Here is a 13,660-nt window from a genome sequence, read left to right as displayed (position 1 = left end):
TTCCTCCCCTCCAACAGTTGTGATACCTCTACGCTGTGTCCTCTGGCCACTCTCGTGTTTATTCCCAAATGAACTCATTCTCAGGCTCCATTCTTGAGAAAGACAACTCCTTCCTCCAGGGAAAAAGCAAAGCATGGCCAAGGGGTTGATTTGCTCCTGACAGAGAACACAAATGTAAACCATGCCAACACTGCTGCTTCTGCCAAGGGCACCCAACCCTGTTCCAGCACGCTGTGTGTCCTCAGCTGCCTCYACATCGAGCCCCACGGCCAACTATCGCGTCTCTATCTTCAGGTTTCAAGAATAGCATTGCTGTGGGCTGTGTTATTTTTGGCGCTCAGAACTGAAGAACCACACACACATCTAAAACAAACAAAGAATCTGTCAGGGCCACAGAAACACGCCAAGAGCCAAAGGCAATGAGGTGTAGCCCCACCAACGACTCCAGAGTGCCAGGGCATTCCCTGTCATGGTACACAAAGATGGTATAAATACAGCCTTTATRAGAGACAGAGAGGGAAGCTAATCAACTTAATTAATCATTAAATATAACAAAGTGAGAGAGAAAAAATCATGAGGAAGGATGTGCTGAAGACAAGAATTATGTTTTGGTTCTTTACATTAGTCTTCATGGAATAGTTTAGAMACCAGAATAATTATCTGTTTACAATGAGAAAATCTTGAAAGCTGCCAAAAATAGGTCTAGAATACCAGATTTGCCAACTGGGTATGTTAATAATAYTAACTTAATAGCTAATGAACTATGAACTAATCATAAAGATTATGAAATGTTCATATATTGCYACTGAGGAAACCAAACACTTTGTGAGAAAAGGGGTATATATTTAATTAATAGTTAATTAAATCCTAGGAGTCCAATTACCTGTAAGGGAATTATAAAGAAAACACTATAAAAGGAAYTGGAAGATTGGAATAGCCAAAAAAAGAGAACTTTAAAAACATGTCTGTACAGAAATACTTACCAATCTGCTATGCAACTGAATGTCAATTATTTATCCTACTATCTAAAYATGCATGCCTTTTTCCCAGTGTATTTTAAGGCATTTTATTCCACAGAATCAATTCYTGAGGTTACCCCAAAACCAGAACAGATGGAAGATAATGAGGGAAAAACAGGAAGTCAAAGCACAGTTATAATTTTTAACACACTTTTAGGGAAGAACAATTTGTCAGGCTGCACTCTTCACAGAGAATTCACAGGATATGGGAAGCCATTTCTTCCCTAGTGCCTACAGCATAACTAATATCAATAATGCTCATCTAAATAATTGATACATTAGGGTCAAATTATCCCAATATCAAGTCTAGACGCAAAAAGAAGTCATATTTCTTGATAAATACCACTTAGAAATGTAAGTTTGTTATTAAGAAATGTCATGGTTTAGAAATATTAGCTATTTCTTGTAGTCAAATTTTAAACCATTGCAGTTGTTTGACTTGAGATACATTGTGATAGTGTAAGGCAGGTGAGAATATTTATTTCCCAGACCTTCACAGAAATGCTACCACAGCCTTCGAGTGACTCTATCATTAAATAACAATGCATTGAATATACTGAAGCTTATGCACAAAGATAGGAAYTTAAACATATAAAGTCCTCCTCCAAAGGTAGTTTGCCTTCAAAGTACTAATTCCTTTAAATTCATTTCACTCTTGCCTCTCATTAATATTGATTTTCAGTCCTTCATTCAGTTTCCAAGTTACTGAAGAATGCTTCTCTCCAACCCATGAAAAGTGYGTTTTAACTATAATGTACCCTCACAGGGAGTCAAAAAAATTGCATAACCCCATTCATATGATGATTTGTTGAGGGTTTTTTTTCTGAGACATTGAGTCTGTGCACTGTGGTCTCTTCCCTACCAAAGCTTTTAAGTATTTATATAATACTCCAATTAACTCTGTCATATTCTTGCCACTTTTACAGCCACACACTTTTAGCTCTTTACAAACCAGACACCTTTCTTGTCTTTCATTATTTCTCCACATGCGAAGAATTTTCTAAAAAAATTGCCAAAAGTTCAAAAAGCTTACTAATTAATTTCTTAAAGGATCTAACTTGCATATTCAAATTTTCCAAGTGACTCTTCCCTTGATGTACGACAGTTTTCAATCACTTCTAATCACGCATTTTTCTGTTCTTGCCTTTCCCCCTCATCAATTTAAAAAGCAAAGCATRCTTGATCTAGTCTACTTTTAATTAAAGGGCCTCTTTCCTTATAGGTTTTTCCTGATAATATCAGAAGTACCTTCTAGTGCTCTTGGCTCCTCCTACACTATCCTCCTACTCTTATGTTCTCTAAAGAAAATGCGTGCCTAGTTCTGTAGATTTTTCTTGTGTGCTTTCCATTGACAGCACCTTCTGGAAGTTTTCCTTTACCCAAGTAATCTTCTAACAATTATACTTAAAGTGCACAGGTAATCATTTGCATACTTGCATGTGTTATATAAATTTGTCTGTTTTACATACTGAGTTGAAACAGTTCACAATCTACAAACAATGAGTGCTTTTTTTATATTAGCAACATTTCCTCCCTGGTCATAAAAAGTAAATGTTCCTTRAGATGTACAGTGTCTTCTACTTGGCATGAGAAAACTAAGAAAAGTAAAAATTAAATTAAATAAACAAGAATGTATAAAGAAGAGGGTGACAACCATGTTGAAATTTGTGCATTAGGAGAAAAGCCAACAAATAGATTTGCTTAAATGTAGAAAACCATCTTAATGAAGAAAGGAAGAATTCTTCATAGCGATTTGCTATAAAGTTGTTTGGACTAAAAGGTCACAAAATATACAGGACAACTTGTCTCTAGCAGCAAATGAATGCTCAAACCAGAAGAAAAGAAAATCCATTCAAAAACCAAATCATGAGTCATCTTTTCAACGCATGAAGTTCTCTGAAAGCACCCATTTGTCATCCACCATATGATATATAGGACAACTGTTACTTACCTTATACATGAATTCATTAAAAAAATATTCTTTTGCTGTTTTTCTGTATACTTACTCAGGAATATGACATGTTTCCATAATGTCACTGTCATTACTTTCAAATACTTGCAATATTCAAAGCCACTCTGTCAGTCCCAAGAGGTATTATGACTGCTAAAAACTGTTACTAATCCAAGTATTAGAATCCTCCTTTTAGCTCCAACTACATACATATGCTCATAATTTTCACTTTTGACCACTGGTTTTGATAATTCTTAGCATTCATGTGTTTGTCTAGATGCCCAGAYGCTGATTGATCTTTTAAGGAATTGCAATTGACCTGACCAAATGATTTTTGAGTCTGGAAGAATGTATCAGCTGTTCAGTTTTCATCAGAAGAGATATTCTGATACCATGCTAATTTTGGAACTTTATTTTGAACATTTTGTATGATGCAYGCTCATTTACTATGTCATTTGTGTTTCTTCATCAACCACTAGTACCTCTAGCAATTCAAAGGTCTTTATAATTTCCTTGTCAAAAGTTATCTCCTTAGGAATGTCACATAATAGAAACTAGATCAGCGTGTATCACTCTTGTCACTGATGTGCATAGGGAGAATTTACAATGTCCAAGCACTTTTTAGATTACTCTTTGCTGCTAACACCTTGCACATCTTTCTCAAACTACTAAGGCTTCTTGCATTTCTGTTGAGTCATTTACTTTTCTTCTGACTAGAAATGAGTCATACAATCTGGATCTAAACTTTAAAAAAAAAATCAAACTACCCATCAGTTACCAAGAGCAGTACTTCTTTTCTAGTATCTAATTACTTGTTTTCTCAACCTTGTTTGTAATGATTTGTCTGACCTAACTTTACCCAGCTAAATGTTATTCCCACTTTCTTAAACTAGGCATCTCTCATAAGAGTGGGATGAATTCCCAGCTAGACATGCCTGTCTCYCTATATTACATCTAAACAGAGCACAAACAGCTAACAAACTCAGCTAATATGTAGCCTAGAGCAAGTAATTTGAAATGTTAAAATGGAAAGTATATGGCATTGGTTTACCACTTGTCTCCTTGGAGACATGATGAAAATATATATATGCTTTAATGCATTCTAAAACTCCACTGCAACCTCAAAAGTGAAATTCCCTAAAATACAATATCCTTCTCAAGCCCTCCTTGAACTCCCTCTCTCTGGAAAGGTGCATTTCAGTTTGATGGTCTATTTTTCTTCTTGAAGAAGCCAGATAACACATTCATTCATTTGGGACATCATGTTTCTTCAGTTCATTGTTCATTATGTTTGGAGAAACTGAACTGTTACACTTCTTCCACTTATGAAGCCAATTCTGCCTGTCACTTCCACCCCAGAACTTCCAGACTGTCAGTGGACCCTGTCATGGACCACATTATAATGATTTTCACTTCGTTAGTCACCTGCACTGTTTATAATTCTCCCCCTTAGTGGTCTCTGGCCTCATTATCAGCTCACATTGGTTCTGGCAACTGAAGAGTTGCCAACTGGTTACTTTAGTTCTTTTAAATTATTMATATTGATTACTTTGACAAATGTGACGCACATGTCGGCCTGGAAATGCAGACAAAGCAGGGAGAGGGACAAAGCCCTCTGTTTTTATTACACTGCCTGCTACAAGTTATATTGTAGACCTTTCTACACATTGTAAGCTTCACAGAACAAAGAATATACATTYCTTTGTGTGTACAGCACATAATAAAGAATATTTTAACAGCATTAATCACAGATGGTAATCATCTCATGTCTTCTTTAACAGTATCTCATGCACAYYTCAGCAAAGATGGCTTCTTATTTGTTTGARCAGCCTAACACTTCATATTTCTCTCCGCCTTCTGGAAAAGAGTCCTACACCAGCCTATCACATTTTTCTAGAGATATAGATTATTTATAAATTCTATTGCCCTTTTATCCTTGACTGTTCTATCTACTTCCTATATTTTGACCAAGCTATAACTCCAAAATGTGAAATTCAGTTAAAGTACTAGAAATGTTAGCATATTTCCTGAAGATGCTTATGCAAAACAAATACAGCGTAAGATCTCAATTCAATGAATTCAACCTCACTTTARGAGCTTCAGGTGCTAAGTCTGGTAAATTTGGTTGTTTGAATAATTAAATAATTAGTAACACAGAAGTGTATGTAACTGTTTCACAGTCTTTCACAACGTTTACTGTCTCTGTCTCCAAGGACTTTTAGCAGCATCAACCTTCCCCCTCRCCAAGAATTTTTTTTGGAAGAGGTCACTTACTTTGTGATACGGTCAATGTTAGCAATTTGCTTCTGGTTCCGGATTATTTCTATAGCTGCCCAAAGATGCTGGATAGCCTTTGTATCTGCCTGCCGTCTCTTCGTTAGGCGTGCCATGACCTGTTTACCTGGTCAGCTGCAGCCAATAAATTAAAAAAAAAATACACCAAAAAGTTAATCAAGAATTATGAAATAAATTACATGAAGATTATATTGCAATAAAYATGATTACAAGGAAAATTTACTGACGCATAGCCATTCAATTTGTATACAACAACATGGTTTCAAGTGCCTAAAGACCAGTAAAAAGCGAAAAAAGTAGTTTGCAAGAACTCCTTTTACATCACATAATCTATAAAGACCRAAGGCATGCAGTGAAAAACATGAAATCAATAGCAAATGACTCCGCTTATGAAACTGGTTATGAAAAGTCACTTAGTTCGTGTATAAGTTCCCTATCTTTGGGAAAAATGCAAAACTATCCCAGCCTGAAGCTGCCACAGCCTTCGGCATTGSCTGAAGCCCTTAAAAAAGGGCGAGTGGTACTTGATGGCATCGTATGCCATAAGCACAAAATCTGACAGAGAAAAAGCTGGACCCACAGTTTACCATACCACACAGCTCCTCGAGTATTACCTTCATGTTCTTATCATTTGCAGCTATTTTAAAAGAGTCCACTCTATGAGGAGAAACAASTATATTCTCATGGACGGTAAGTATTTAAAAAAATATTTTGGAGCAGTTCCATTTTCTGTAACATGCTAAAACCCAACAGGACCAAAGTGCTTCTGATGGCATTTACCCATCTAACCAACCCTGAACAGGAACATAATGAGCATCTGGCTTTGTTTACAAATTTTCCAAAAGCTGGAGGCAATGAGTACAGATAAGCCATAAATCGCCTACAGCTCCACTACAGGCACCGAATCCCTTTTTAAAAGCTTAACGATGCATTTTGATCACTAAATAACTTTCTTCCATTGCCACCACTTTCTCAATGAAAAAAATGACTGATTTATGAGTGGTACCAAGGTCTATAATTTATTTTAGAGCTCTGTCCTCAGAATGAACTCTGTGGTATGCACGCAGATATTTGTAGCTAGCAGAATATTAACTTCAGTAACCCAAAATAATATAAAAAATGCAAAAACATTTCACCATCTGTGCAATGTTAAAGATGGGAATTTAAGTACTAAAAGTGTCCCTGCTCTCAAATTCAGAAAAATGAAACATATTTGAGTATTCTATTGGCTGCAGGAGCGTAATTTTTAAGTCCATGGGACCTACAGGTACTCGTCAAAGAGGGCTCTCAAGTTTTGGATCTGGGACCATTCAGCAAAGCTCACTCACTTTACAGTGCAATGAAAAGAATAACAACATTCCATTATTAAGGATAAGAAATGATTCACAACACCATTAAACTTTATGTTTTGTAGCCCATTTAAATAAAAAATATAAGGAAAAAAAAAGATGATGTGAAGCAGTATGTACAGGCCCAGGTCCATGAGGCATTGCTGGCTGCAGGAGATACCAGGGAAGGGCAGAACACAAGAAGATGTGGAGTGGTCACAGATCGATCCCACCTTTCTGCTTTAGAAATCTCCTCCCACTGGGTTTAAAGCAAGGGCAACTAGATGGATGTCCCAGAAAAAAAAAAAGGCCAAGAATACAGTTTTGAAGGAAGGATAAGAGGGAATGTGACAGACACACAGTTAAGAGTGACAGCAGTAGATAGCATCGCCTGAGAATGATTCAGAGAAAGAAAGTCTCTGTTGGGAATAGCAGGAAAAGACATTGCATYCCTGTAAGCTCCTCTGTATGCTTTTCACAGAACATGAGGTCACTGCAAGTTTTAAAAAACCCTGCTAATTTGTAAGAGGAACTATTTGTAAAATTTAATTTTTAAGAGAAATACACCWATAAAGTACAAAAAAATCCTAACACAAAAAAGGACAATATTTACAGCCCTGTTGCCTCAGCATAAAACTTCTTTCCTAACACAAGATTTGGCTGAAAGATCATTCTTGTTATTGCAGCTCTCTACAAACTCTCTGCTACAAAAGCTGTCAGACGATACGGCAGCCAGCAAGCCGGACACAGGGTCTCTTGCACAGCATCACATCCCCAAGTGAGGAGCAAACCCTCGTCCTTCTTGACCCCGATAYCAGTGTGAAAGAACAGACCAGTTCTCAGTTTATTTAGGAATCCCAGCTCCTTCAGAAACAGCCGCTGTTTCTGGCAGCTTGGCATATGGCCACCGTGCGAGCGCCGCGCCCGGCGCGCCTGGCACAGGGGACAGCGGGGTTTTCTCTGCACTACGCCAGCCCAGGGTCCTGGGGAAGCCACCTGCCGCTTGTGTGTGGCCCCACGGCCCTGCTGTGCAGCCACAGGGAACGCTGGCCTTTGGGGATAAGGAATTCCTACTCTCCGGGCCGGGAGAGCAGCCCACACTCGAGGCAGGGAGAGGGAGAGTGAAGGAGAGCCATAACCGTGAGTTCCTGAAGCCCTGTGGCTGCAGAGCCGCAAAGACCCTACAGGATCACCGTTCACTTTGGGGTGTGCCTGCAGAACAAACTCTCCGAGCAGCCCTTGCCCCATCCTCATCGTGCTGTGCTGCCGTGAGGCACAGGCCATGCCCTGCACCATGGCCACCTCAGCCCTCCCGGCCCCAAACGCCACAGGGATGTCACATCCCTGCGACAGAAGTTACCCCAAAACAAAGCTGGTGTGGGGGGTCAAGTCACCAACAAAACACAGGCTCCCTGCTGGCTGAGCCCTGTTCCCACTGCTGCCCACACGGGCATGGCCACGGTTCTTCCCCTCTGCTTGTCTGGAATTAACACAGTACGGACACACCTGGGACACAGCAATCACACCTGTTCCGTTTCTTTTTTTTTTTTTTTTTTTTTTTTCTTTTCTCCTTTTTTTTTAAGACACAATTTTAGCAAGTGTTCTGCCTTCAAAGAATACACATTTCACATTCCTAACTTTGGTTTACTATTTAAGGGCACTTCCGTWAAACTCAAGAGTTGACACTCCACCACTGAAATAGCAGTTCTTACACACTATACTGCCAAAAATACTAACATAGGGTTGTTTTGGGTTTTTTTTTTTTTTCCAAAAGCCCAGACTACTTTAGTGTTATTTTAATCTTTTAAATGCATGGTGTAGGAAAAAATATAGAGTCTTKCTGCATTACAGAAAAAGATTAAAAGGTTGTGGCATATTTCTTGCTGTTCATCGTAGTCACTCATCCTCTATAGTAAAACTAAMCACACAAGTCTACTTCCTGCACTCTTGCAAAACTATAAGCAGTTTTCTATATTATTACAAAATCTTAAAAAGTAAATTTTATCCAACTGTTACAATGCTTTGTAGTGCTACTTCCAAGCAACAGAAAATCCTCCCAGTGCTTCCACAGGCACAACCTTTTCATGCAAATAATAGTTTAAATTTTAAGGGAAGACATATTAGATTATCCTGTATATATCACTCCTGATTATTTGCTTATGTGTGGGTTCACACACACAGAGGAGAGAACAAGCATAAACATGTGCGAGTATGTGTAAAAATCTATGGCTCGGAGGTTAAAGGAAAGAGACTGATTCGCCCATGGAGTGTTTTAAAGAATTTGATGTCCAGAGAATCTTTAAAGCCACAATACTGAAATGTAGATTTTCATATAAATGCTTGAAAATGTTATCTTCCTCTTGTGTTATAGCATTCATTTAAAAATCCTGGAAAGAAAAATTAAAAGRTGAAGTAAATATTCATGTCCTTTGTATGATTTGCTGGGCACCATGCTCATTTAGCTACGGCATCCCTTGTCCATACAAAATTATTTGCTCTGTGACATTTCTGTCATATTTTGTTTGCGTGTTTAGGTAGGACACATCTTCTCAGAGAAATGCTGACAAACACAGGCGACTGAAAATTTAGGAAATTATATCAGCAGGATTTGCCCTAAGTTCTGTAGGTATCCATGAGACCTGTAGAATGTAAGAAACACCCTCCTAACAGAGAAAGCTTTGTGCAGCTGATGCACCTGCTTGCACACATCCATCACACCCTCACTCACACAGAGCCCAAAGCACATAGTTTATTTTCTCAATTTTCAACGCTCTAACTTTTCCTCAGTGCACTCTGAGTATAGTTTTACTGTGTTATATATTTCGAATCCCTCTTTAACRTTCTAAGCACACCTTGAAAAGCACACCACTTTACTGCACACAGCTTTCCTCGAGAGCCAAATGCTACCCACACTTCTCACAGGCAGGCTCAACAACCAGTGCTTTATTTTGTGAAGACACGAGATAACGCACACAGCACGCCTTATCTTCCCCAAGCCCCCAGTGCAGCCTCAGTGCCACGCGGCAGCAGTGTCACAGCAGTGTCACAGCAGTGTCACGGCGGTGGCAAGGCGGACACTGTCAAAACAACAAGGCTACCAGTCATTAGCACACACTTGGCTGAAGGGAATGCTGCACAGCTGTCTGCTGCAACAGCAGTGGAAATGGAAATCTGAACTGCAAGTCAAAATAAACAAAAATCACCTTGCAGCACATCAAGGAATTTAACCCAAGGAACCTCCTGACCTGCTSCTTGCATCCAATTTAGAGATCCTATCAGGTACTAAGTTTAGCTAGAAATTCAACACACTGAAAAAACTCCAAGGTGGTCAACTCTTGCCATGYGTTAACTGTTAAATACCATTGTCCAAGCAAAATACGATGCTTCTGAAAACTTAACTAATGAATTGGACTTTGCACTGCAGCAGACGGTGTTGCAGTTGGGTGCTGCTGCTCTGGTRGGAGCTGTTAATTAAGAGCTGACAAGTAGTAGCTTGCTAAACCTTGTATTTGTACTTCACTGTAAATGAGGCTACCTGTGGTGCTCGTCCCTTMCAGTGCAAAGTCAAACAGGTTAAACTCCATCCCTGCTATCAGCCACCATTTGRCTCAGATTCCATATGCACTGAACTGCAATGGAAAGAGGTGTAAGGAGTTGATCCTTGCTACTGCTCAGCTGCTGGTTGCTGCCTTTCGGCCTCCCAGCCCTGGAACTTGCTGTTGTTTCTTCCACAATACCGGGTGAAAAGATTTTAGGCTCAACAGGAGGAAGAAGCTAAGCTCAGTCCTAATTTTTGTGGCATTCATGCTGAGTTTGGGTGATTTGGGAACTTAAACACAGACTTGGTTTCATATTTGTACGTACTTTATAATATGGGGTCTAGTGTGTCTTAAAGTGTAACTTTTTATAGTAAGCATAAAACTGTATATATCAGCAGTATAAAGAGTTCCAAATGTCCAGCTTTGTTCTTGTACTAAATAGGAATCTACTATTAGAATCCAGTTTTGCAAGTTGATGCAGAGTTTGGGTTCCTGGACTCTATACATAGTCTTCATTGCACTGTGAACTTCTGCAAGCCTAAAATTCAGTTTACAATTTAAACTGCTGTTAAAACACATCTTTCATCATCAGTTTAGTGGGAGTGTGAACTCTTCGTGTTCCCCTCCTACAATTGTGATTAAAAGTGGTAATTATTTTTACATAAAAAAGGTACAGGTGAAAATGTCTTGACTGATCAGCCGCATAGGCCATGCAGAGAAGGTTTAATTTCCTGTCTGCCTTCCATAGCTTGTGATTCAAAAATAYGGGGAGAAGCTGCTAGGGTGAGGACCAAGCTTTTGGCAGGAGTAATCCCTTATTTTGCTCACCATTTACTTGTCTTCATGAGCGTGCAAAATTACAGACATAACCAAGCTGGGTACCTGGTAGCAGGAGACTCTCCTTTGTAAGAGTGAAAGTTATCAGAAATAAAGATTTTGCATGCAAAGTAATTTTCAAAAGTTGAAGAATAAGCAAGTGGTTTGGTATATCAGATATTTATTCTGGATTTAATCCCAATCCACTAAAATCAACAAATGCCTTTCAGCTGACTTTCCAGGGTTTTGGAGTAAACTTTCAACTGCTGTCTGACTGCCACATCCTCACAATGAAAAACTTAGGCATGTCTTGAGTGATCTTAGTGAAGCTGAAAGACGTAACAAAAGCTTGTGGCTGAAACAGGCAAAATTTCTTTGTTAATTAAACTAAACTCAGAAAATTAGACTACAAATTAATAAAAGTTACTGAATGCTTCAGTTTTTTTTTTAAACTAAGAGATTAGTTCAGGCTGTAATGCTGTCATTTTGGAAGTTATTAAAATACATATTTTTGGATGCTGAATGCATGTCATTTTAATGAAAATCTTTTCATTTCACTGTTAGGCTAAGGTCTACACAGTCTATTCAAAAGAGAGAAGTTTATTAACATAATTATCCTAAATATTTCCCATGTGCAAGTACAATACCCCTGCAGTTCTGTGCAGCTCCACCTTTTGCATTTCCCAGCCGCGAGGTTTGTAACCTTGATGTCACACAACTTTTTGAGTGATGTTTTGCATAGCCCCCTGAAGCGCAGTACAGACACAAAACAGGACTGCATGAATACAAAACTGTAGTGTTTTGCTTCTTTCTCTCTGCAGTTTAATATTTTTTCCAACTCCCGCACACAGAATACATGAAAGCTTTTGCTTTTACCTTGTGCCATTTCAAGATGGCAATGAGCCACTGTAGAAATCTGAGCCAAGGACATTACCGAATTAAGGGCCCCAAGAATACTTTTACTACACATATGTGCAGGGTCTATTTTAATCCCTAATACAGCATTTACTTCATTTGTATTGTATTCCATTCATAATGATTAAGTAAGTGTCCTTCACTGGGGCTACAAGGCATACAGCACTTGAATTTTAAGCTCGGACATTCTGAATCATCGGTATACAAATGGTAGAACTCTTTATTTTTATTTTGGAGCAAAACTTGGACTTTCTTCTTTAATTAACTCACCCTGTTAGAGAGAACTTGACACAAATGTTGAGGTGCCATCCCAAAAGAGAATTTCKAAAAAGTATAAGTGTAAAGAGAGTATAACAAAACCTGAAATGAAGCATCAATACAAGGTGCTGAGAAAGATAGAATAATTGCAATATACACCAAACAAAGGCTGTCAAAGTGGTACGGTTTGCTATCAAATACAAATATATGTACAGGACTAAAATGCATTCTGCTGCCCCTCCAGCCAATCGCAGTCTGGAATTTCACAGACAATAGCAAATGTCATCCTAAACATTTGGAAGGAAACTATCCTTTGTTCCTGACTGGCAGAAATCACTGAATAAAACTTTATCTAGCAATGTAAGATTGGAAAAGAGAAGAATGTAGTTGCCAAAGAAAGTAATATTGTACAAAGAACTAAAAGCCAAGAGCCAAATCTGTTACTAGCAATGTAGCTACACCAGCTTCCTTCAATTGATTTTTTTGGTAATGGTCATGTTTTACTCTYGCTGCTGTGCCTAGGTAAGCTGAAGCACATAATATAATTTTTGCTATGGATCTGTCTTAAGACAAGGTTCCATACTGATCTTCTAAAACAAGCAGGTTTTTCCTTACTATTTCAACTTTTTAATTGGTATTCAGCCCATAGAGAGTTAGTTTCTATAGCTAGGAAGAAAATTACAGTTACATAGGACCATTAAGAACCACACAAGTTTCTGTTTTACTGAGAAAATAATGTTTTAAAGCAGTGCTGAGAAGGTTCAGACTGAACATTAGGAGGCATTTCTGTACCTACAGGGTGGTCAAACAGGCTTCCTAGAGAGTGTTTAAGGCCCCAAGACTGTAAGTGCTTAAGAGGTATTTGGCATTTGCCCTTAATAACATGCTTTAACTTTTGGTCAGTCCTGAAGAGGTCAGGCAGTTAGACTAAACAATTACTGTAGGACTCTTACAACTGAAATATTCTTTTCTATTCAACTATTCTGTATGATCACTGACAATGCACACACTGTTAATGCATTTATCAACTTCTGAACGAACATAATTCCACTTAAAAAACCAATTTGGTTTGGTTAAGTCTTAATTAATGAAATTAAGTTATACTAAACAGTTTCCACAATGGAGTTTGCACTAGTGTAAGTTGCTTTAAACATACAGTTCTTGCAAAGTGATGCAAGTTTCTCATCAAGATAAAGTTTGGCTTCCATAGTAACAAAGCCTCTTATTTTCAAGATGATGATGTACAGACTAATATTAAATAGACTTTAAGCTGTTCATCGGAGAAGACTACTCATCTAGGGCCAAAGGAAATTTCTATACAAAAATTGTCCAACACAACTAACTTCACATCCCCAAATAATACATGGCCCATACAAGGTGTAACAAAGATCATCCRACACACTTCTTGTCCTCTGTCATGAAAAATAGTGAGTTCTCATTAGATCTGTTTATCTGGGGAGTTATCAAAAATAATGTTTGCACCCAAGCTGCTGTCAGCAGCACTCTGGGCTCCCCTGTACAAATACACAGGCACATGGG

General features: G+C 38.4%; 1 protein-coding gene across 7 annotated transcripts in view; it reads right to left on the bottom strand.

Moving 5' to 3' along the window:
- The window catches only part of ZMYND11 (zinc finger MYND-type containing 11), a 104,036-nt gene that overhangs the window by 54,670 nt on the left and 35,706 nt on the right, over nt 1-13,660 (bottom strand). For 6 of the 7 annotated variants that reach the window (XM_057384091.1, XM_057384096.1, XM_057384094.1 and 3 more), the window contains exon 2: nt 5,245-5,379. The exons of the other annotated variant lie outside the window; for it this stretch is intronic. In XM_057384091.1, the coding sequence (XP_057240074.1) occupies nt 5,245-5,360 (116 nt within the window). In that variant the 5' untranslated portion in view covers nt 5,361-5,379. The remainder of the gene's footprint in view (nt 1-5,244; nt 5,380-13,660) is intronic. 7 annotated transcript variants of the gene reach the window in all.

The sequence above is a fragment of the Malurus melanocephalus genome, unplaced genomic scaffold (genome assembly GCF_030028575.1).
Source record: "Malurus melanocephalus ecotype Western Australia unplaced genomic scaffold, MMel_1.1 scaffold_684, whole genome shotgun sequence".
In the NCBI taxonomy this organism is placed as follows: Eukaryota; Metazoa; Chordata; class Aves; order Passeriformes; family Maluridae; genus Malurus; species Malurus melanocephalus.
This window is presented reverse-complemented; position numbering and strand designations above follow the sequence as displayed.